The sequence below is a fragment of the Anoplopoma fimbria genome, chromosome 9 (assembly GCF_027596085.1).
Source record: "Anoplopoma fimbria isolate UVic2021 breed Golden Eagle Sablefish chromosome 9, Afim_UVic_2022, whole genome shotgun sequence".
Taxonomy (NCBI): domain Eukaryota; kingdom Metazoa; phylum Chordata; class Actinopteri; order Perciformes; family Anoplopomatidae; genus Anoplopoma; species Anoplopoma fimbria.
The window spans coordinates 29,027,205-29,048,810 of NC_072457.1; the positions used below are offsets into that span (position 1 = coordinate 29,027,205).

General features: G+C 38.1%; 2 protein-coding genes across 2 annotated transcripts; both read right to left on the bottom strand.

The window, feature by feature from the left end:
- Positions 1-1,749: 1,749 nt before the first annotated feature.
- Positions 1,750-14,015, bottom strand: pi4k2b (phosphatidylinositol 4-kinase type 2 beta). The gene is made up of 11 exons (XM_054605264.1): positions 13,485-14,015; positions 8,119-8,270; positions 7,481-7,561; positions 7,225-7,344; positions 6,830-6,961; positions 5,811-5,964; positions 5,359-5,444; positions 4,811-4,913; positions 3,707-3,840; positions 3,505-3,564; positions 1,750-3,109 (listed from the first exon to the last, which is right to left on the bottom strand). Exons 1-11 carry the CDS (start codon positions 13,822-13,824, stop codon positions 2,936-2,938), a joined length of 1,536 nt encoding a protein of 511 aa, XP_054461239.1. The 5' UTR covers positions 13,825-14,015; the 3' UTR covers positions 1,750-2,935.
- A 2,548-nt stretch (positions 14,016-16,563) lies between these two features.
- Positions 16,564-18,517, bottom strand: zgc:195282 (uncharacterized protein LOC100192223 homolog). The gene is made up of 4 exons (XM_054605269.1): positions 18,336-18,517; positions 17,199-17,293; positions 17,040-17,094; positions 16,564-16,863 (listed from the first exon to the last, which is right to left on the bottom strand). Exons 1-4 carry the CDS (start codon positions 18,376-18,378, stop codon positions 16,853-16,855), a joined length of 204 nt encoding a protein of 67 aa, XP_054461244.1. The 5' UTR covers positions 18,379-18,517; the 3' UTR covers positions 16,564-16,852.
- Between the last annotated feature and the right edge of the window lie 3,089 nt (positions 18,518-21,606).

The following is a 21,606-nucleotide window of genomic DNA, read 5'->3' on the forward strand; positions in this document are numbered from 1 at the left end:
GCCGCTGTCTTAACAGATGAGTGTGTGGTGACACTTTTCAGCTTCTTCACATCCACCAGTGGTAAGGCAGAAGGGGCATAGTGTGGAGGGAGTGTGTGTGGGTGTGTGTTGGTACCTGTGTTTCATTTGCAGATGTAGAGAGGTTTTAATCAGGGCAGATGAATTATGCATGTGTTTGTGTCCACATGTTGACATCTGCTCATCAGTTCCTACATTCAAATCACTTCTATCAGTCTACCCTGCAGCAGGCACCATTGCATGTAAGACACAGCTATGTTGTGATGTTGTCAGTTCAAGGTTTCGGTATCACTACTTTCTGCAAGTTCACTGATTTAATGTTTTATTCTCTTTATTTAATGTTTTATTCTCTTTATTTAATGTTTTATTCTCTTTATTTAATGTTTTATCTTCTTTGTTTTATGTTTCATTATCTTTATTTAATGTTTCATTATCTTTATTTAATGTTTTATTTTCTTTATTTAATGTTTTAATATCTTTATTTAATGTTTTAATTCTTCTTTATTTAATGTTTTATTTTCTTTATTTAATGTTTTATTCTTCTTTTTTATGTTTTATTTCTTTATTTAATGTTTTATTATCTTTATTTAATGTTTCATTATCTTTATTTAATGTTTTTTTCTCTTTATTTAATGTTTTATTTCTTTATTTAATGTTTTATTTTCTTTATTTAATGTTTTATTCTCTTTATTTAATGTTTCATTTTCTTTATTTAATGTTTTATTCTCTTTATTTAATGTTTCATTCTCTTTATTTAATGTTTTATTATCTTTATTTAATGTTTTATTCTCTTTATTTAATATTTTATTGATTCTCTTTATTTAATGTTTTATTTTCTTTATTTAATGTTTTATTTTCTTTATTTAATGTTTTAGTTTCTTTATTTAATGTTTTATTTTCTTTGATGTTTTATGTTTTCATTCTCTTTATTTAATGTTTCATTTTCTTTATTTAATCTTTATTTAATGTTTTTTTCTTTATTTAATGTTTTATTCTCTTTATTTAATGTTTCATTTTCTTTATTTAATTTTTATTTTCTTTATTTAATGTTTTATTATCTTTATTTAATGTTTTATCTTTATTTAATGTTTTATTTTCTTTTATTTAATGTTTATTATCTTTATTTAATGTTTTATTATTATCTTTATTTAATGTTTTATTATCTTTATTTAATGTTTCGTGTTTGTCACATAGCGGTGATTTAACCATATCTTTCATAAATAACAATTCTCTTTATTTAATTTTTCATTCTCTTTAATTAATCTTTTATTTTCTTTATTTAATGTTTTATTCTCTTTATTTAATGTTTTTTTTTCTTTATTTAATGTTTTAATCTCTTTATTTAATTTTTCATTCTCTTTATTTTATGTTTTATTATCTTTATTTAATGTTTTATTACCAAGATTTTCCATAACCATAGTGATGAACCATCATAAATAACAATTACACAATTAATCAATTAGTTGTCTGTCATTCAACAAGATAAATTGTAGAATATTCAATAGCTTAAGCGTTTTGTATTTTAAATGGAATTATTAAAAACAAGCAAATTGGACTTGTAAAGACTAAACGATGACTTGATGCATAGAGAATATTAAAGTAAGTCAATCCTGATAACTGTTATTTGCAGACTTAGATGTACAGTAAGTCATGCCAGGCTGAAAAAGCACTGTTATCTACAGTCCACTGAACAAACCTTTGTCAACATTGTTTTAAGGCAAAACCACGAGATTTCAAATTTCCCAAATTTTATTTTTCATCTGTTAAATATACAACTTTTCTCATACAATCATTGAGTTGGAATAGAAATTTCAAGATGCATACATAAGAAAACACAAGGGCATCGAGCATGTGTGAAACATAGTCCTCCATTTTGTTTTTCCTCTTCATATATATTATAAATGGCAAGGACCAGGTGCCGACCCCCATGCCACAAGGTTCAAGAGAAATCTGCTTGCCAGCAATTAAATACATGTCAAATAACAAATACATTCATTGTTACAGCATTCACTCATATTGAAATGTTTCGGAGCAACAATCTGTGTTTAGACGTAAACAGATTACATTCAAACAATTTGTTTATAACTAGTCCTCCTTCCCCAAAATTCCTATTCAAGTTTCAACAATATCTATTGTCTTGAGGCCATTAAATACTCATTCCATAAACAGATTTTGGCAGTATTGAGAGTTGAAGACACTGGGTTTGTGTTTGTACAACAGATGTGGTTATGAAAGCTAACACTGGGTAAAAAGCAGTTTGACCCAGCTCTATCGAACTAGTCAAAAACTTCCAGCAGTGCAAGTGCACATCTATATTTCAATAAGTAATCCTACAAGGCAAAGCAAATAGTTTGAGACTTAATCCCAGGCAAGGAACAACTCTGTCCCAGATTTTTAAAATAAATAAATCACTTTCTGGAGAGATCTGTGAAACCAGTCCTTTAGATTTGCCAAACATAGTGGTCCACAGATCTGTCTGTAACTACTTCTTTGGCCATTAGCACCACTATGAGACCTTGCAAGGTACTTCGGTAGGTACTTTGGGTGGGTAAAAAAAGATATTTTTTGCCTTCTAACAATAAACAAAGCCCACCTCTGTGGAAAAGCAGATTATCTTATCAAGTCACCATGGAAACCACTAACAGACCCATGGTCTTTAGGAGACACTGGTATGTCAATCTCTCAGTCTCCCATGCTTCTCTGCGCTCTCTTCACAAAATGTGGAATGGGGAGAAGCCAAGTTTCTTCTTCTTACTATATTTCTTACTTCCTTCATGTCTTCATTTCTTCTCCCCCAAAGGAATATCGGCAGGTTCCAGTGTGATATTCACTTCTTCTCCCTCGCTTCCTGACTTCAGGAGGAAAAAAGAGAGGTTGCAGAAGTCTCTCCTCAACTGCCCTCCTCGCCCATCTCTGACTACCAAGAGGAAAAAAAGGGGCGCTTGCAGTGGAAGGTTTGTGTGAAGGCGTTGCCAAGCGTGACCACACGTCCCTGACCGCCTGAGCGGCTGCGCTCCACCACCACCCGGGGCATCTGCACCAGCTGGATGGGGCTCTTCCCGTCCTTCAGCGCCTGGGTCAGATTCAACACCTGGTGACAAAAAACAGGACTTACAGAAACCCTTTTTTCATGGTGTACATGAGTACTGGTGCATTGGTTGCATTTAAGAGTGTCTGTGAGGTTAAGCACCTATGAAATCTGACCCAACATGGATTAGACTAGCAAAATCCACCTTTCTCTCATCTGTTAAAGAATGACTTCAACAATTAATCACCAAAATAGTGAATTCTCTGTTATTCTCTGGAGGGTGAGAAACTAGATTCAAATGGGTAGTGATGAGGTTATAAAGCAAACAACCCAAGTAACAGAAAGTAGGGCACAGGAGAGAGAAAGGAGAGCAAGTAGGATAAAAAAGGAAAGAACAGAATAGAGGACACAAAGGAAAAGAGGCTGATAGGAACAACACAGTCAAAGAGAAAACTCACCTGTCCCCTCATTACAGACATTTGTCTCTCAAACATGGTTTTATCGAAGCCTTTATCCGTCTGAAGAGAGAAACAATAACTCCTGTTAGCAGGTGTCCTGTGTCACTACATTCAAATGTGCTTTGCTGAGAGACAGCTGTTTATTTAAATAACTATTAAATAATCTCAAAAGGGAAGAGGAAAGTTAAAAGGGGGCTTGCACCTTGAACATCTCATAGAGGTCCTCACAGAGGTCCTGGACAAAGTTCATGTCGGACAGGTGGGACAGCACCAGGTCTCTGGTCTCCTGGGAGAATACCACCTTAGCCTGGGGGAGCCATGCCCAGTGGAACGGGTCTGACGGAAGGAGGCAACGGTACACTTTGTCATGAGCTCTCCCAAAACGCTGTATGTAATTAAACAACCTTTGCCTGCTGCCGCTAAAGTCAAAGCCCTCCTCTTTTAAAACTGTATATTACTATTTGCAAAGTCCACACCGTCTTATATGATATTGTGTCTTTAATTTTGTTTTTCATTAACTGTAAACAGTCCTTCAGGTTTTTTGTTAGTTAACTATTTGATTGACCAATAATTCAAAAAAATACTAAAATAAAAAGCTGAATCGCTTTCTTGTCAAGAGCTCAGATGGGAAGATTGATACCTCTCTCATGTCTGTAAGGTAGAAATGGAGCTACATCCAGCAGCTGGTTAGCTTAGCACAAACACTGGAAAGATAATAAACAAAATCCACCTACTAGCAAACCTAAGCTCACTAATTAACACGTCATGACTTGTTTGTTCAATCTGTGTTTGTTTAAGTGTTTTATATACCTTTGGAAAAAGACGGGCTAGCTGTTCCCTCCTATTCCCAGTCATAATGCTAAGCTAACTGTCTACTGGCTCTTGCTTACCATCTAAGTCTCAGCAAGAAAGCAAAATAAAAAAGAAATTCCCAAAATGTAAAACCATTCCTTTAACTAATAATAACTGTCTGATTGAGAACAGCCTGAAATCTAAAAGTCACACTGTTTTGATATGTTTAACCTAATAGAAAAATGATTACTATAAATGCTAACGCAATTTCTATTAATGGTAACGATGTCATTGTAAATTTAAATGAATAATTGCTGTCATGCTATGCTCTGGTAGCTTGTGATGGATTTGTCATTTTATAGACTAAATTACAAAAAAGTAATGAATTCAGGATGAAAGTCAATAACCAGTGTGTCCACTATTATTAGAATGGACAAGGTTTTAACAAAGACTGACAAGTAGTAAAGACAGAACATGAGTGCAGAGAGGAGAGGGAGGAAAGAGACCAACATACAGGCTCTCCATTCATCCGGGTGTTTAAAGGGGAAGGCCAGGCCGTTGTCGATCGCTGCAATCTTGGTGCAGGAGTCGGAGCTGTTGTCCGTCCACTCTGCATCCTACAGTGAAGAGAAACACGTTCAGATAAGTCATCAACAGCAACTGACTGAGGGATTAATTAGCGGTGACCAGAAGAGTCATTGGTATAATAATTGGTAAGATAGATGACAACCTTTAGCTCATTTATCAGTGAATGGCAAATAATGATTGACGATGGGGAGTCAGAGAGTCTTCAGGTTGCTCTAACCAGCAAAGTCACTGGGGAACTAGTTTGTTCCAGACCTGTAATATCCATTTATTGTCGGTCTATGTGGGCGTGTGTCCTGGGTGTGAACGAGTGACAGAGTGTTGTGTGTTTAAGCTTTTTTGTGTGTGTTTAAAATTAGCGGTGCACCGTGATGAAAATGTATCAGCATTCCAGCAGTTTAAATACATGACCTAGTTTCAGAATTTGCTGTATGATCAGTCTTAACACACCCTTAGTAAGTGTTGAGTATACCTCACCTTTTGTCCGTCTCCTCCTCCTCCTCCTCCTCCTCCTCCACCACCTGGCTTCTCATACTTGATCAACCAGTTGTCATTACCTCGATCTGAGGAGGAAGACAAAGAGAGGTTTTCAGAGGAACATGTGTAGGTCAGGAAAGACCACAATTAGGCAGCTGTTAAGATTATTGGCCATGATGAGAAGGTCGATTTCAATGTCATACACCAGTGAACTCTCAAATAGCCGACAATGTTAGCTAGTGACTATCTAGTCCAAAAGAATACCGGTGACAATGACTGTAAAAGGCCTAGTGCGAAATACTCACTTTAGTCAAATTTGATGAATGTCCTTTTTATCATTAACAAAATCAGTCAGTCAATACAAGTAAGGGGATTGAACAAAATTTCAATTATAGCTGGGCTTAAGTTAAGTAAACACTGTGATTAAATGTCAACACAGACACGCCCCTCACCTGTGTTTCTGATAACGTAGTCCAACACTACCAACCGCTCAAACTGGGACTGCAGCTGCTTCCTGATGTTCTCTGGCAGAGGTTCCGCCTCAAAGCGCCGCAACCAGTAGTCGGCTTCACGGTAACCCTCCACAAACAGCTGAAATGAGCCCACCTGGAAACAATCACACGCCTCATCAAAAATAGCCTCCAGCTTGTTTCTATGGTAATAGAAACGTGACAGGGTGCAAATTATGTAACGTGAAAATGTGACATCAACGGGCTGAAATGTCAGCAGGGAATGACAGTTGAAACATGAAGCCAACTTCCTTCCTCATACGACTTCCTGTCCACATTTTTGCAGACATCTTTTCACTTCATCAATACAAAGCTATTGATCACCAAGAAGGCTGTCTCAGATAAGAAACAGGACCTGCACAATACGTTGTAATGCATGTTTATGAGGAACTGCTTATATTGGTGCTGGATGCAATTACAGCAGCACACTACACAAAAGATAAGAATACACAATCACAGTTTGAAAGACCCTGAAAAAAAGATCACATTTTAAAGCAGAGATGACATTTATGGTTCCTCTGACCTATTTATTTGAATAAACCTGTCTTTTCAGGGAACAGAGGGTGACATGATTCCTTAAACTGCCCTCTGACAGGGCTGCATCAGCAGATATTCTGAGCCCTTCGCTCACTGAGACCTCAACTCTTTAATTTCATGATGATAAGACAGCACACCATGTATATGTAAAACAAAAGGTATGATATTTAAGGAGATTATCAAAGAAACAAAAAGATGTTAGCACTATAATTATTATAAGTATATATTAGTATTTGTTCTAATTAAACCTAAAAAGGGCTTCACAGCTACAAAGTGTTTTACACAATAACACAAAGAAAACGAAAAGTAAAGCCGAAGGGGTTGTAACACACAGGAATAAACTAGAGAAGTGTTTCCAGCCTATGTTTCTCAATGATTGCTCGTATAAATCAGCTAAAGTTTGGGGACATTTGACCATAAATTACCTTAGGTGGCAGACCCACTCTGTGGAAGCGTTTTCCCACCTTGGGGACCATCTCTAAGGCGTACTTCTTTCCCTTGGATTTGGCTCTGTCGATGGCGCTGTAGTGGAACGTCTCACTGGCCAGATACACCACCTGATAAAAACAGAAGACGCTCAGTTACCACTGGTTTATAGTTGTAACTCGTGACCACTTCTGGATAGATTTCCCGGCCGCTAGGATTAAATATCCCATCTTCACCAAGGTCCGCTCAGGTGTTCACTGAATCTTCATTTCATCTCATTTCAACACATTCACAGGAGTTCAGAATTTAGTCTGATTGCAGTGAAACTGTGAGGCCATTTTGCATATTCCAAAAATGTTGAAATGCAAAAAATGCATGCATTCAGAGCCCCCACCTTTGTTTTCGGCACAACTCCCAGCCCGAGTTTGGTATCCACCAGTGAGGCAGCGGCCTCGGAGAGGTAACCCTGGTTAGGCAACAAGCAGCCTCGGCCGAAACAACACGGACAGCACAGCTAGTTAGAGAACGAAAGACAGAGAGGGCAACCAGCAAACTTTTAGAAAGCTGTATAAATAAATAAGCTAGTTTAGATTGCAGCTTGTTCTCCTTCGGATTGTTTACACACAGATAACACATGTGACACGGTGTACCTTGTGAAAATATTTGGTCCATTTGGGGTTCAGGTGACCGTAAGGTTCCTCTGACTTTGGTTTAAAAACACCAATGACTTTCTGTGGAAGGAAAGGAGAATGATAAGGAGTGTTAAAAAATGCATTTGATATGTATTTGGCATATGGCAGACTGTGGGAGAATACAGCAGAGACTGGGACATAACTGCGACAGGACAAGCCATATTTAATTTCATGGGACCTTTAAATAACAACATAAAAGAACAACCGGCAACGCATGTTAAGTTATAGCAACAAATGTAAAGTGACAGAGATGCTGCTAACAAGTTAATGATCAATATCTTATCCCTGCAGTGTACATTAAACATGCCAACTGTGCATAAAGACTATCTGTTATCGATGCAAGCTTCACTGGCTGCATTATTCAATGAGTGTTCACTACGGATTCCTCCTGTTAACCTTCAAACTCACCTCCTGTACAATCTTTTAACAGTCGAGAGCAACGCAGACCAACCTTATAGACAGCTTACAGTAAGCTAAAAGTGAAAAGCTAGCAGATGTAATCACCAGCTAGAATTACTACACAAGCTGGATAAATCTAAATGGGAAAAGTGAATATATAATGCTATAAATGTGTGATTCCTCTATCCCCTCCTTACCCCTTTTGGGTCTTTGACAAAGTAGCTCCCACTGGAACCCTGGGAGATCCTTTCTGGAGAGACGCCATTCTCAATAGCTTGCTCCGCCCTTTGGATAATATCTGCAAACTCTGGATCGTTAGGAAAATGGTTGAAGTCTCCATTGCCTATACCTGGAAGAGGAAAAAAATTAAGATTGATAATCATGTTAATATTGTGGGAAATCAGACTGTGCTGCGGTTAAATAGCAAAGGATTTTTTTTTTAAAGAAAGGCACAATGATACTGTTTCGTCATGCCACTTTCAAAATATGGTGTTATATAAATGCCACGCAGTGAAATACATTGTAGATTTTGTGGGAACATCGAAGCCCCATCAGGAAATATCCATGGCAACCTGTCTCATAGTTTATAAAAAGGAGCCGATTGCCATGAAAATATATTTTTGATCTGAGCAGGGATTATAGTGAAAAAACATTTATACTTCATTTTTGCATTTTAACAGTAGAAATCAGATATTGTTCTAATAAAATCTTTTTTTAAAAGGGAAAACAGATTGTAAAAAGGCCCCAAACATGTAGTAAGATCAATTTTTATTTAGGCTATGTACAAAGTTTACTGGACATTTCTATCACCAAACGTGATGAAACCCACACAGGCACAGAGAAAATGCAAACTGCACACACACACACACACACACACACACACACACACACACACACACACACACACACACACACACACACACACACACACACACACACACACACGGTGGGTGGATTTAAACTCAGAACCTTCTAGCTGTGAGGCCACAGAGCTGAATGAGTGACTCTGCCACTCATCAGAAAATGTCTCTTTCTATTGCCTTGCTGATCTGATCTATCTCTCTGGATGAGTCTGCTCTCTGATGGGCATTGGATGCTAATTATTCCTTCAATGAAGGCCCGATCATATGACATGACACGTTCTGCTGTCTCCTCCTCACGCAGTACGGAGCAGTCAGCTGACAGAGAGGCTCCATATGCTCTGTATCAGTCCCACTACAGTCACTGTGGGATGCAGGGAGGGATGAAGGGACAGACACGGGGGAAGAGGGGAGAGGGGGATGGACGAAGGGACGGGAGGACAGTTCACATGCCGTTTTGTAACAGAAAGATAAGGAGAAACCAGAGATAGCTTTGAAGCTAATTTACTTGAAAGGGGGCTTAGAAAGAAGCAAATAAAAAGATGAAGGGATGGGAGAACAGGAGGAGAGAGGACAAAAAATGACATCACCGACTCAGATCATTTAAAAAGTAGATATATGTGAGGATTGTGCAAGCCATTTGGTCCGCCTACACTCAACCAAGCACATTAAGATGTCTTATAGGGAGTCTTTTAATTAACAGTGGGACTATAAAGCACTTACATCAACTGTTTTTGTTCCTATGGCAGATGATTAATGTCTTTATGCAAAGTTAATTTACATCCACCTGAAAACTACCTGCATCAATATCTTCACTAGATCTCTATCTAAAAGCCACATACCGGTGCATTTTTTTTTAGGTTTTAAGTTCTGTGCATGAGTTGCAACTCAAAGTAGTGCTAGGGATCAACCAAAATAAGAGAGGCTTTGCTTGTGTTTTCCGCTCCATTTGGCACTTGGTAAGCCTAGTTTATACAGTAAAATTATTAAAATCATGCCAGAAAGTAGAGCCCTAGATGACTTTATGACCAAGTCTAACTTCACCAGCAGGTAAGATCATACAACAGCATGTTGCCGCAAGACTTGACTGTCAGCCTTCTGGATCAACACACATTCCATTAAAGTAACTATATATAGTTTAGCCTATATAAAAGTATAAAAAAGCAAACTAATAACTGACACACACAGTCCACATGTGATTGATCCTGAAAAATGATTAAACAAGGGCAAAATACCTGGATTCAATTCATACAATGGTGTGTATGTATGAAATTGTTGTGCAATCTAGGGGCCCACTTGAAAAAATGCTTAATATTAGAAAGAAATGTAAGAGGTGATCCTGTGGTTTTCTTAACGTGTTACGCCACCTTTGCTTGATAACCTAGTATGAGACGGCTCATCTCCCGGAGTTAGGCCTCTGTGCCGTCCACAGCAACCCCCCTGAAGCTGAAAGGTCTAGTTGATGTACGATTAGCAATTTCTTATGACTAGTATGCCATCCTAACATGAAGATATATTTTGGTAGTCTGCAGAGAGGCTGATTGTTATTCAAAAAACAGCTCCGTCTTGACATTAAGATGAATATAAGATGGTGTCAGACACAGACCTAAAGATAGATTGTGATAAAGTACTGCCTCTGATTTACAATGAAATTTCTCTGCCTGTAAGACAGAGCTGACATAATATTTTATCTTCATCATTTAATTTCCAACAATAGATTCAGCGTGTTTATACAGCTGTCTTGCCTGGTGATGGATGTGTGCATGCACTCGATTGTACTGTTGATGACAGTCTGTGATGATATCATTGTGCAGTGTGACTGCAGGAGGCAGGACTCTTTATCGTCCCATTATTTTCACCCAAGCTGTAGTGAAAGTAAACACAAGTTTACTTAAAAAGTAAACACAACTTTACTTTCACTCTCCCAAGTTCCCTCTTCTTCATCGTCCTCATGCACTGTAATGAACTACAGAGTGTTTGCTTTTACAAAGGCCTTGTGTATATTTAATGTCGGTCTCTCTGAGGTCAGTTAAAGGGCCCAGCTGAGCTTTTTCACTCAGAGCTCTAGAGTCCTGCTGACCTGCAGTGCACACAGTGTGTGAGATGTTGCAACACTGCACTCTGAAAATTTTAAATGATTCATTAGTGTTTTACTTGTTACATGTATGCAAATGTCACTGTATGCAAATGTAACTAGATTAAATGTAGTTTGCATAACTTTAAAATAAGATAACTTCACATTGCTCCCTGCACACTGCCATCAGTACTCATGGAGAGTGGACTCTGATGAAAGAAGACGGTATGAAAGGATGAACCAAAAGCTGAATGCTGTTTGGTCGATTATATGAATGTAAATTTTAGCTGGAATTAACAGCAAAAATGTGTAATGGAGATTGGTGTAACATTTTATATCCTACAAAGCGGCACAGTGTTCAGGTCTAGAATTACAACACGGTTTTTAGTCAGTTCATTACAAATTAGGAGTCACACATAGTCCTGAGAGCTATTGTACTATTACTCTAAAAGGCCAGAGGAAATGGGACACTAACACCTGCAATTTCAGGCTCAGCATGACCACCTGTGGCCTACATTTCTGGCCCCGGTAGAACTGGTCAAACAATAGATCTCAGCAGAGAGAGATGGGGAGAGAGAGAGAGAGCATTATGAGTGAATAGAAAAGGAAACACATGCTCCAAATTTAAATTTTAAGGGAAAAAGGTGGGTGGTATGAGGGGGAGTGGTGTTAAATCCAATTAGTGGTTGGGTCAGAATATGTGCCGCTTCCATGGTGAATAAATCACCTGTTCTTTGTTTTCCACTATCAGATAAGCAACATAACAATAATCTGGCAAAAAAATAAAAAAATGTAAGTCTACATCCATACTGAGGAAGACATCTGCTTAAAAACCTGCTTGATCTGGATTGGCATTAACACAGGAACATTTTTAAAAACACTACAAAAAAAGTGTACATTAATGTAAGTGTGATTTGAGGGTGTTTGCAGTGACGACACTAAACTATTTCTATTGAGTGTACTCGTGGCTAAAATTCAAAGTTGTGTTCGGGTCACCAGGTCAAAGTGCCAGCACTTATCAGCCACAGAGAAGATAACATGTTATTACATCAGCTCCCTGGGAACAGACCCAGACAAGGCACAGACTCTATGCAAACACAAGCCTAATGCACTCAAAGTAACATGAATGTATATATGGATTGTTTTCATAACAATACAATAAGTGCTACAAACTACTACGAATAGGATAAGTGCAGTACATCACAACGTTATGGCCACGTTGCATTCACTGTCATCTATACATCTAACAACTTATCCTATTCGTAGTAGTTTGTTGCAATTATTGTTTTCGTAGTAATTTGCCTCTGCACTATACTTTTGCTCTGGTTTCTGCTGTTAGATGCTTGTTTAAGAAAGGAGATGCACTGATGACTTCTGGTGACTAGTAGTTCTCTTGAATACCTATGTTGAATACACTTCCTGTAAGTCTCTTTGGATAAAAGCGTCTGCTAAATGACTGTAATGTAATGTAATGTAATGTAATGTAATAATGTAATAATGTAATGTAACAAGTTTCTGCTTTATATCCAATCAATATCCAACGCTTTAGGTCCCCAAATCTGACCCTCCTCCAGGGGCCACTGAGGGGCTGGAGAGCCACAGTAAACTAGTTAACCCTTCCTCAGAGGGCTGGCAATACATTACATTACATTTGTAGTAGTTTGTAGCACTTATTATATTCGTAAGATGCTTGTTTAAGAAAGGAGATGCACTGATGACTTCTGTTGACTAGTAGTTCTCTTGAATACCTATGTTGAATACACTTATTGTAAGTCTCTTTGGATAAAAGCGTCTGCTAAATGCCTGTAATGTAATGTAAAGTAATATAATGTAATATAATGTAATGTAATGTAATGTAATGTAATGTAATAATGTAATAATGTAATGTAATGTAATGTAATAATGTAATGTAATGTAATGTAATGTAATAGTAATATAATATAATGTAATGTAATGTAATGTAAATAATATAATATAATATAATGTAATGTAATATAATATAATATAATATAATGTAATGTAATGTAATGTAATGTAATATAATATAATGTAATGTAATGTAAAGTAATGTAATGTAATATAATATAATATAAATGTAATGTAATGTAATAATGTAATGTAATGTAATGTAATGTAAATGTAATGTAATGTAATGTAATATAATGTAATGTAATGTAATGTAATGTAATGTAATATAATATAATGTAATGTAATGTAATGTAATGTAATGTAAAGTAATATAATATAATGTAATGTAATGTAATGTAATGTAATATAATATAATGTAATGTAATAATGTAATGTAATATAATATAATATAATGTAATGTAATGTAATGTAATGTAATATAATATAATGTAATGTAATGTAATGTAATGTAATATAATATAATATAATATAATGTAATGTAATGTAATGTATAATATAATATAATGTAATATAATGTAATGTAAAGTAATGTAATATAATATAATATAATGTAATGTAATATAATATAATAATAATATAATATAATGTAATGTAAAGTAATGTAATGTAATAACAAGTCATTTTGCTCACAGACCAATGGTCCCTGAAGACATATCTGGTGTAACTTATCTGCCCTCTCCGGCTCTGGTCGAACACTTACCCGGGGAGGCCAGCGTGTCTCTATCGGACGCTGAGCTGTGTCTGCTCCGCCGGCTGCGCTTGTCCCGCACACCCCGCGGAGACGACGCGCTTCCGGCTAAACACGGCAACAGCAGCGTCTCCTCCCCGGAGCCGTCCGTCTCCAGCTCGGTCAGGACGCTCTCACACGACCCAGAAATACGGACGGCACCTCCGAGGTTCGACCCCAGCCCCAGACCTACCCCGTCCCGGTCGAACAGCACCATGGGAGGGTCCGGGGAGCGGACGTTACGCGGTGGAGCCGGCACCACCGCTGCGGCTCCGGCGTCCAGCGCCTCCGTCGGGTCGCACTCTGACATCATTACGGCTCAGTTTATGTTATGACATACAAGCTAAATGTGAGTTTAGTTACACAGACGTCGCTTGAAGCTGTCAGCCGGCCATGTTTAAGAGACTCTTGTGTTTCTCACGCGTATCTACAGCCCTCTGGAGATGGAGGTGTCCACATATGATCCGTCAACACGGTCTCTGTGCGCTGCTTCCTGGTTGGGTCACTGCGCATGCGCATCACGAAAGAAGATGCCTTCAGGTGCTCCTTGTGAAATCCGAACTTCCGATATTTCAAGACGTTAAGAAATTGTCGGTCAAAACTGCACTTGACATGAGAAAAAACAAGACATTTCAACTTCACATGGACTATAGATCATGTAATGTGTGAGCCATATGACCACCCCCATGTGGATATACTGTACATTTATTATTTGTATTCTTATTTTTTTATTTTATTCTATTTTTATTTTTTATTTTATTGTATAATATGTGTATTTATTATCTGTTTCTGTGTAGTTGTATAGTATGTGTATTTATTGTCTGTGTAGTTGTATAGTATGTGTATTTATTGTCTGTGTAGTTGTATAGTATAGTATGTGTATTTATTGTCTGTGTAGTTGTATAGTATGTGTATTTATTGTCTGTGTAGTTGTATAGTATGTGTATTTATTGTCTGTGTAGTTGTTGTATAGTATGTGTATTTATTGTCTGTGTAGTTGTATAGTATGTGTATTTATTGTCTGTGTAGTTGTATAGTATGTGTATTTATTGTCTGTGTAGTTGTATAGTATGTGTATTTATTGTCTGTGTCTGTGTAGTTGAGCTGCTGCAACACTTGAATTTCCCCCATGGGGATCAATAAAGGAATATAATAATAATAATAATAATATGTTTTACATGGCCTGCTCTGAAACTGCTGTCTTCTCTGTCGCATTTTTTTTGAGGGGAGCTTAAATTGTAAACAATGAACAATATACCAAAAATAATGCTTAATTTATACATCAACATCAGGTAAATCATGATAAAACTGTTAGACAAAGTGAAGCAGCTCCGAGAGTTTTTTTTTTAGGTTTTATAATGAAGCATTTCTCTAAATCTTGACACACAAATTAGAATAATGGTAATAATCCAAACATCACTTGTATTTGACTCAACGCCATACTTCAAAATGTTCATGACACTTGGCAAATATATATATATATATATATATATATATATATATATACTGATAACTGTCCTGTCATGCATGTCACTGCTTGCCTTCCTTTGTGGTAACTGTTATGGCCACTAGATGTCGACACTGATACACAGAGGAAGACTAGTGCAATTGAGTCCCACTTTGCATGGGACTCAATATGTTGAGTCCCATGCAAAGTGACCTTTCCTGAGAAACATTCATTCTTTTTTACTTTGATGAAAAATAGTCCTTATTCAATTAGTCTGTTCCTCATCATGTGTCAACATTCTTAATGTCTGGCCAGCATAGGAGTGCTTCTGACCTATAACCACAGGCTGCTTTTGAACTTAAAGTAAGACCACAAATGGGCATATTTGTGGTGCAGCCACCACATGGAAAGATAGTTATAAATGACATAAAGCTCACCTCTGTTGACCCGTGTTGGATTGACACAGGTTTAAGAATCCCTGCTATGCCAGACCTAATGTATTTATTTTCTACTCCTGTATGTTACTATCCCCTCTCTCTTCTTGTTTCCCCTACAACTCCATGATCTCTCCCCCTTTTCTGTCAGCCCTCACAGTGCCCCTCAATCACCCAGCGCTCTCCACAGCAACTCGCTCTCCTTTAACCCTCAGCCCCTCTCAACCTATAACTCGGCCCCTCCACCACCAACACCACCCCTCTCCCTAATAAGAGAATGTAGCTGAAACACATGCAAATGAGCAGTCAGCCAGCTGGTATCACAGCAGTCATGTGATCCATCAGGCTAGGGGGTTAGGGGGTGAAGGAGACATGGAAGGAGGAGGGCGGGGGAGAGTGCAGGGATAGAAGAAGAGGGAGGATGAAGGCGGTTCTGGGGGGATGAGAGGGAGACGGACAGGTTCAAAGACATGCTGAAGAGACACACAGGCATCCCTCTGCTAGCTCTTTGCAGATGTTAAAATAATCCCATTAGCCCTCTCTTCCTTTATTCATCAGCTCTCTCCGTATTGTTTCTGCCTCTGTCTCTTTTATCCTTTATACCCTTTTCTTTTTTATCCCCTCTATCCTTCAAGGACAAATACCTGAACTGTCACTCTTGTGACACATGACACTTTACAGGGAAGCACGTCAGCACACCACTTTCTCTATGTGTGTGTGTGTCTGTGTCAATGTACTTCACCCACCACTGGGTGACAAGCCCCTGCAGCAGTCAAGACACACTGCTCCAGGGGCAGCAGTGTGCATGAATGCATATGTGTGCGTGTGTGTCGTTGCCAAACTGTACCACCCATTCCAGCAGATTCTGCTGGCATAAGATCTGGTTTACCCTGCCAACAGAAACCACCCTCATCCATTTTCCTCCTTCCTCCCTTCCTTCCTTCCTTCCTTGTCCTTTCCCCTGGTTTCTTGATGAGGGAGAGAGGGAGAACCCAATAGCTCAACTCATTTTGTTGTGTGTGCATGTGTGTTGTCTGTAATTAGAGTATTTGTTAGTTGGTGAGCGAATACATCCACCCTGTGTGCCCAGATATGAGCATGTGGGCTCTTGATAACAAAGTCCACTTCAGAGACTGAGACATCCACCAGGGTTTGATGTTGTCATGTTTAAAAATGCATTTATTAATACAGACCTAAAATTTACAATCAAAATTAATTAACATTATAAAAGTGTACAATCACCTACACATGGCATCAAGTGGTAATCACACATTTATAAATACTGTATTTATTACAGACAACTACAGTGGATTGACATTCATATTTATCTATCTATTTAGTCATAATTTTGGGCCAATAAACAGGCCCTGCATGTCTTTTGTAGGCCTATGTCAGCATTTGTCCATGTTGGTTCAGTCTGGTGTCTATGAAGGAGCTGCACTGTGCCATGGCGACACCAGTCACCTGTTACCTGTCAAGAAAGATTCACACAGAGATAAGACAAACTGCATGCGGGTGCCAGTGTATGTGTGTGTGTGTGTGTGTGTGTGTGTGTGTGTGTGTGTGTGTGTGTGTGTGTGTGTGTGTGTGTGTGCGTGTGCGTGTGCGTGTGTGTATGTGTGTGCTTTCATAGTGGGAAGGCAGTACCTCTTGGACCAAACATCTTTAGGTAGCAGTGTGAACAATATGGCTTCTCATCATACTGAAACACAATCAGCAGAACACATTTACTGCATTATCCTTCTCATTTATTTAATCACTTTTATTTTCCTTTTACATATTTCCTAATTCATTGTCCACACATACCTCAGCATGTTGTCCAGCTGTGAGCTGTCTGTTGCACTTTTGACACTTGAGACACAGCGGGTGGTAGTCCCTTCCTAAGGACCTCTTCTTCTCACCTGTACCAAAGAATAAATAATGAGAGCCATGTTATGTCTTTTTATAGATATTTCACCAAAAAGTCAGAAGAATTTTGCATTTTCACACATTTTCAGGACAATCCTTTCAATCAGAAAAAAATACATTTGTCTCTAACAGTAATTTACAAGAGACATTGAGATTCAAGTGTTTGGTTCTGAATATAGACTGTTAGTTTCAGTACACATAGAGAGGGTGTTGAAGAAGGAGTTAAGTAGACTGGGTCACAGCAGAGAGTTTTAACTTAACTGGCTCATAAATAGAAAAGTAAAAATAGCTTAAAAACAACAAACAACTTGGTTTAAGTGCTGCTGTGCATTTAATAGTGAGCGATCTGAGTGTGGGAGAGGACTCAACTAAAAGAGGCATAGGGTAAGGAGGAAACCCAGAAACCTAGCGTGCAAGCTCATTTGGCTAGACCCACATCCTGTTGTTATCATGGATACGTGTGCAAGCATTTTTGTTTGCATGCTTGAAAGAGGAGAAAGCCGGTAATGAAGGCCTTCTTTTTGTCCTCCAAACAAAACATTTGTAGCACTTATCAAAATGAAAATCAAAACCCCATTTTCAAAGCAGATATATTGGCGTGCCGTTGAAGGAATAGAACAGGTGTAACGAATGATGCTAACAATATCTCAGTTAGAAGAACGATGTGTCTGTGAGTCAGTATCCACTTAATACTGTTACAGCTAAATCAAATCCAGCCATTGTTCAAATTATTAGATGCACCTGTTTTTGGCAGTTTATAATGTATAAGGTTATAAGGAGAGGTTTATTATGAATAGTATACATTTTCACCCGGTCACTACTTTACTTTTATCCCATAAACTTTTTTGACCGTTTTGTGACTTTTATGACACTTTTTTCTTATTAATGCTTTTTTCCTGTATGTGTGAGATAGATAGAGAGAGAGAGAGAGAGAGAGAGAGAGAGAGAGAGAGAGAGAGAGAGATCTAAACAATCAAAGAGAACATTTCAGACAGATAAACATAAAGAGTAAAACCTTAAAGGGGTCAAACTCACCAAAGTAGACCGGCTTCCCACAGATTGGACAGTACCCTACCATGATGGTGTGTATTTAACATACAGTGTGGGCACTTGCACTTTAGCTTGCGTTGTGAGAAAATATGTCCTACGAGAGCATCTATGAGCATATGTGTGGGTGAACCGAAAATTGACAGGAAAGCCGTTAAACTGCTGCTATGCCGGTGTCTTGTGAAGTCAAGACCAGGATGTGGCGAGTGAGACGTCACAGGAAGAGAGAGAAAGATGTGATTTGAAAAGCTATCATCAGTAGAAAAAAGACAGGCCGCCACTCTAATCACACCTTTTTTTTCAAGATAACAGAGATAAAGCCGTGTAAAGGGGCATCATTTTATGGGCAGTTGTATATATGTTTATACAAGTACTTTGGGTTCACACACAGTCATGAGACTGTAAAGAGAGACAGAAACAGAACGAAAGAATGAGGGGTGAGGAGAGAAGGGACAAAAACAGCTGTCAGCAGCTCAAGTTCCAAGCTATCTTCTCTCCTTTCCCTCCTGCTTTCACCCTCTTTTCTAGATTAAAAACAAGGAGTTGAGCCTCTGAATTGAAAAGAGAAACCTGACACTTGTGCCTTTCTTTCCTAATTTCTGTCGATCCTCTCTCTCTCTTTCCCTGTCACACACTCACACACATGCACGCCCCCGCTCACTGACTCACACACACCATACACCCCCTTTATACTCCCACACATTCCCACATACACACACACACACAAGCCAAAAAGGCTGCACTTCTCCTCAATGACATCACATAAAGAGGCTGCAGCCAAAGAGCAGAGGGAGAGGCAGGGTGAGGTCGGGTTGGTTTAGGGACAGACAGAGGGGGAGGTGTGTGTGGAGGCGGTTATTCCCTCGGGATAGGTGATGAAGTAGACCCGGGGAGGGACAGGGGTGAGGAGAGATGGGTGAGACATGGATGGAGACAGTAGCCAGCCTGAGCTCAGCAGTGACAAAGAAGATGAACTCTGGTGAACTTCGCAGAACAGAGCCGGGCCAATGGAGTCACTGTGGAAGACAGCCAGACGTCTGTGTGGTTAGATCCCTATCACCGTCAATGGGACTTGTTTCGGGCTTATGAATGACCAAAAGAGAAATAGGACTGCATGATAGCAGGCAAAAAACAGTAATGATGAAGTATTCAGATCTTATTTCTCAAGTGAAAGTCCGGGTAACTCCTGAATTAAATTTTTTTAATAAAAGTTAGCAGCTAAGTGCGTGTTGTAGTTTTGCAGTATTAATACGGAGCATTATGCTTTATTTTATGTTGTCGCTGGTTAGTTAAAATGTTAAAGAGGAACTCCTTGTGTGTTTACAGGTGTTGGGGAGCGCTGCATATGTGAAACAAGTTGTTGTTTCTCCAGAGGGAGCTGGGTGAAGTCTGATAAATATCCTCAAGTGAGGTCACTGGAGTCAGTGTTGGTTGGGTCTCATTTTCAAGTTTAAAAATGAAAAAATCTGTGGGTGTTAAGTTAGCTCTACTGAATCTGTGCAGTGTGAGGCTGACAATGTTATCGGAGTGAAATGCTTAATCGTGGGAGTACCTTTTAAACTTTATTTTGTTCTTACATTTTTATATATTATTATCAAAAGAGTGTGAATCAACTTGTGAATATGGAATGAAAATAATTAAAACTTTTAAATAGCTGGTTAAAAATTAAGCTATCACTGAATTTAGGCAAGACCAAATTCATATAAGTGATGTTAAATTTGAAAGAATGATTAAAACAATTTTCGGGAGTGATCATACTTAATAACTTAGCTACTGAAAGGTACATGTAAATTATGTCAACAAAGATGTGGAATTCTTTAACTATTGTTTAAAATAAAGACTTTTAAATTCAAGGTTCTTGTTCATTTATATTTCCATACATTATTACCAATACCAAGAAGGTTATGTTTTCCAATTTATTCTGTTTTTGGTTGGTTTGTCTGTTTGTCAGCAGGACTAAAAAATAACTACTGTCCCAATTTTCATGAAACTTGGTGGAAGTGTTTAGAATGGGCCAAGGATGAATCCATTCAATCTTAGCGCAGATCCATGAATTATGTTTCATTTATGTAAAAATTGAGAGATGGGGCATGGCGTTGACTGCCCTTTTAGTGTACTGTGTTATAGTATAGTATAGTATAGTATAGTATAGTATAGTATAGTATAGTATAGTATAGTATAAAACCAATACAAGTTCAAACCAATACAATAAAACCAATACAAGTTCAAAAAAGTGAAGCAGCAAAAACCAGACCAAAAACTAATTACCTCTTGAAAGTAACCAAACGTTGTTTAAAATTAATGAAAGAAGGGAAAAAAGGGTCAGTACTTGATGTTAAAAAAATCTTTATTCATGAAAAAATGTCATACAGTGCTTCATCCAATTGTATAAACTGATAATTTATGTAAAAACTTACATCTCCAAATTGTAACTACAGTCGTCAGGTAAATATAGTGGAGTAAAAAGGTAAAATATTTCCCTCTGAAATGAAGTGAAGTAGAAGTATGAAGTAACCTATAATGGAAGTTAAGTACAAGTGCTTAAGTACAGTATTTGATTAAATTGACTTAGTTACTTTACAACCATATGTAGGCTTATATATACACATGTGCATTCATGTATTTACAACATGCATTATGTTTTAATGTATATTTTCCCCAGCCCTCACACATCACAAATACATCTATCACTTCTGTTCCAGATGAACTAAAGAAGGCCATGAAATATATGAAGTAATTCATCATTTGCATATTTGCCAGCATCCCTCTCCTGTGTGTCATGCTTTGCAGAGGGATGGAATACCAAGTAGCTATTTCATTTGACCAGTCTTCCCTACAGGATAACCTATCATGTCTCTCCATCAGCATTCATTGTGTGTGGACAGCGCTAGGAGAGTTACATCCTCAATAGCAGGCCGATATGCATGCGCATCTTACAATGTTTTTTTATGCAAATGATGATGACATGATTTTAATAGAGAACAGATAGTTAATATGCACACTGAAAAAAGCAGAGACTGGAGTCATTAGAGCGAGAAGGGATAGCTGGAAGGAGAAGCAGAGAGGATTTCCACAGGTTGAAATGAAGAGAAAAGGGAGGAATTTGAAAGAAAGAGGGAGCGGAGCGTTAAGATACAGAGGCGATGTAATTGTGAAATGGAGAGAGAAAGGAAACAAGAGGAGAAAAGAGAGGGGGCGTTAAAACCACATTTCCCAGTGGATCTTTTGGTAAGGCTGCGTTGAGAAAACTGCCAAAACT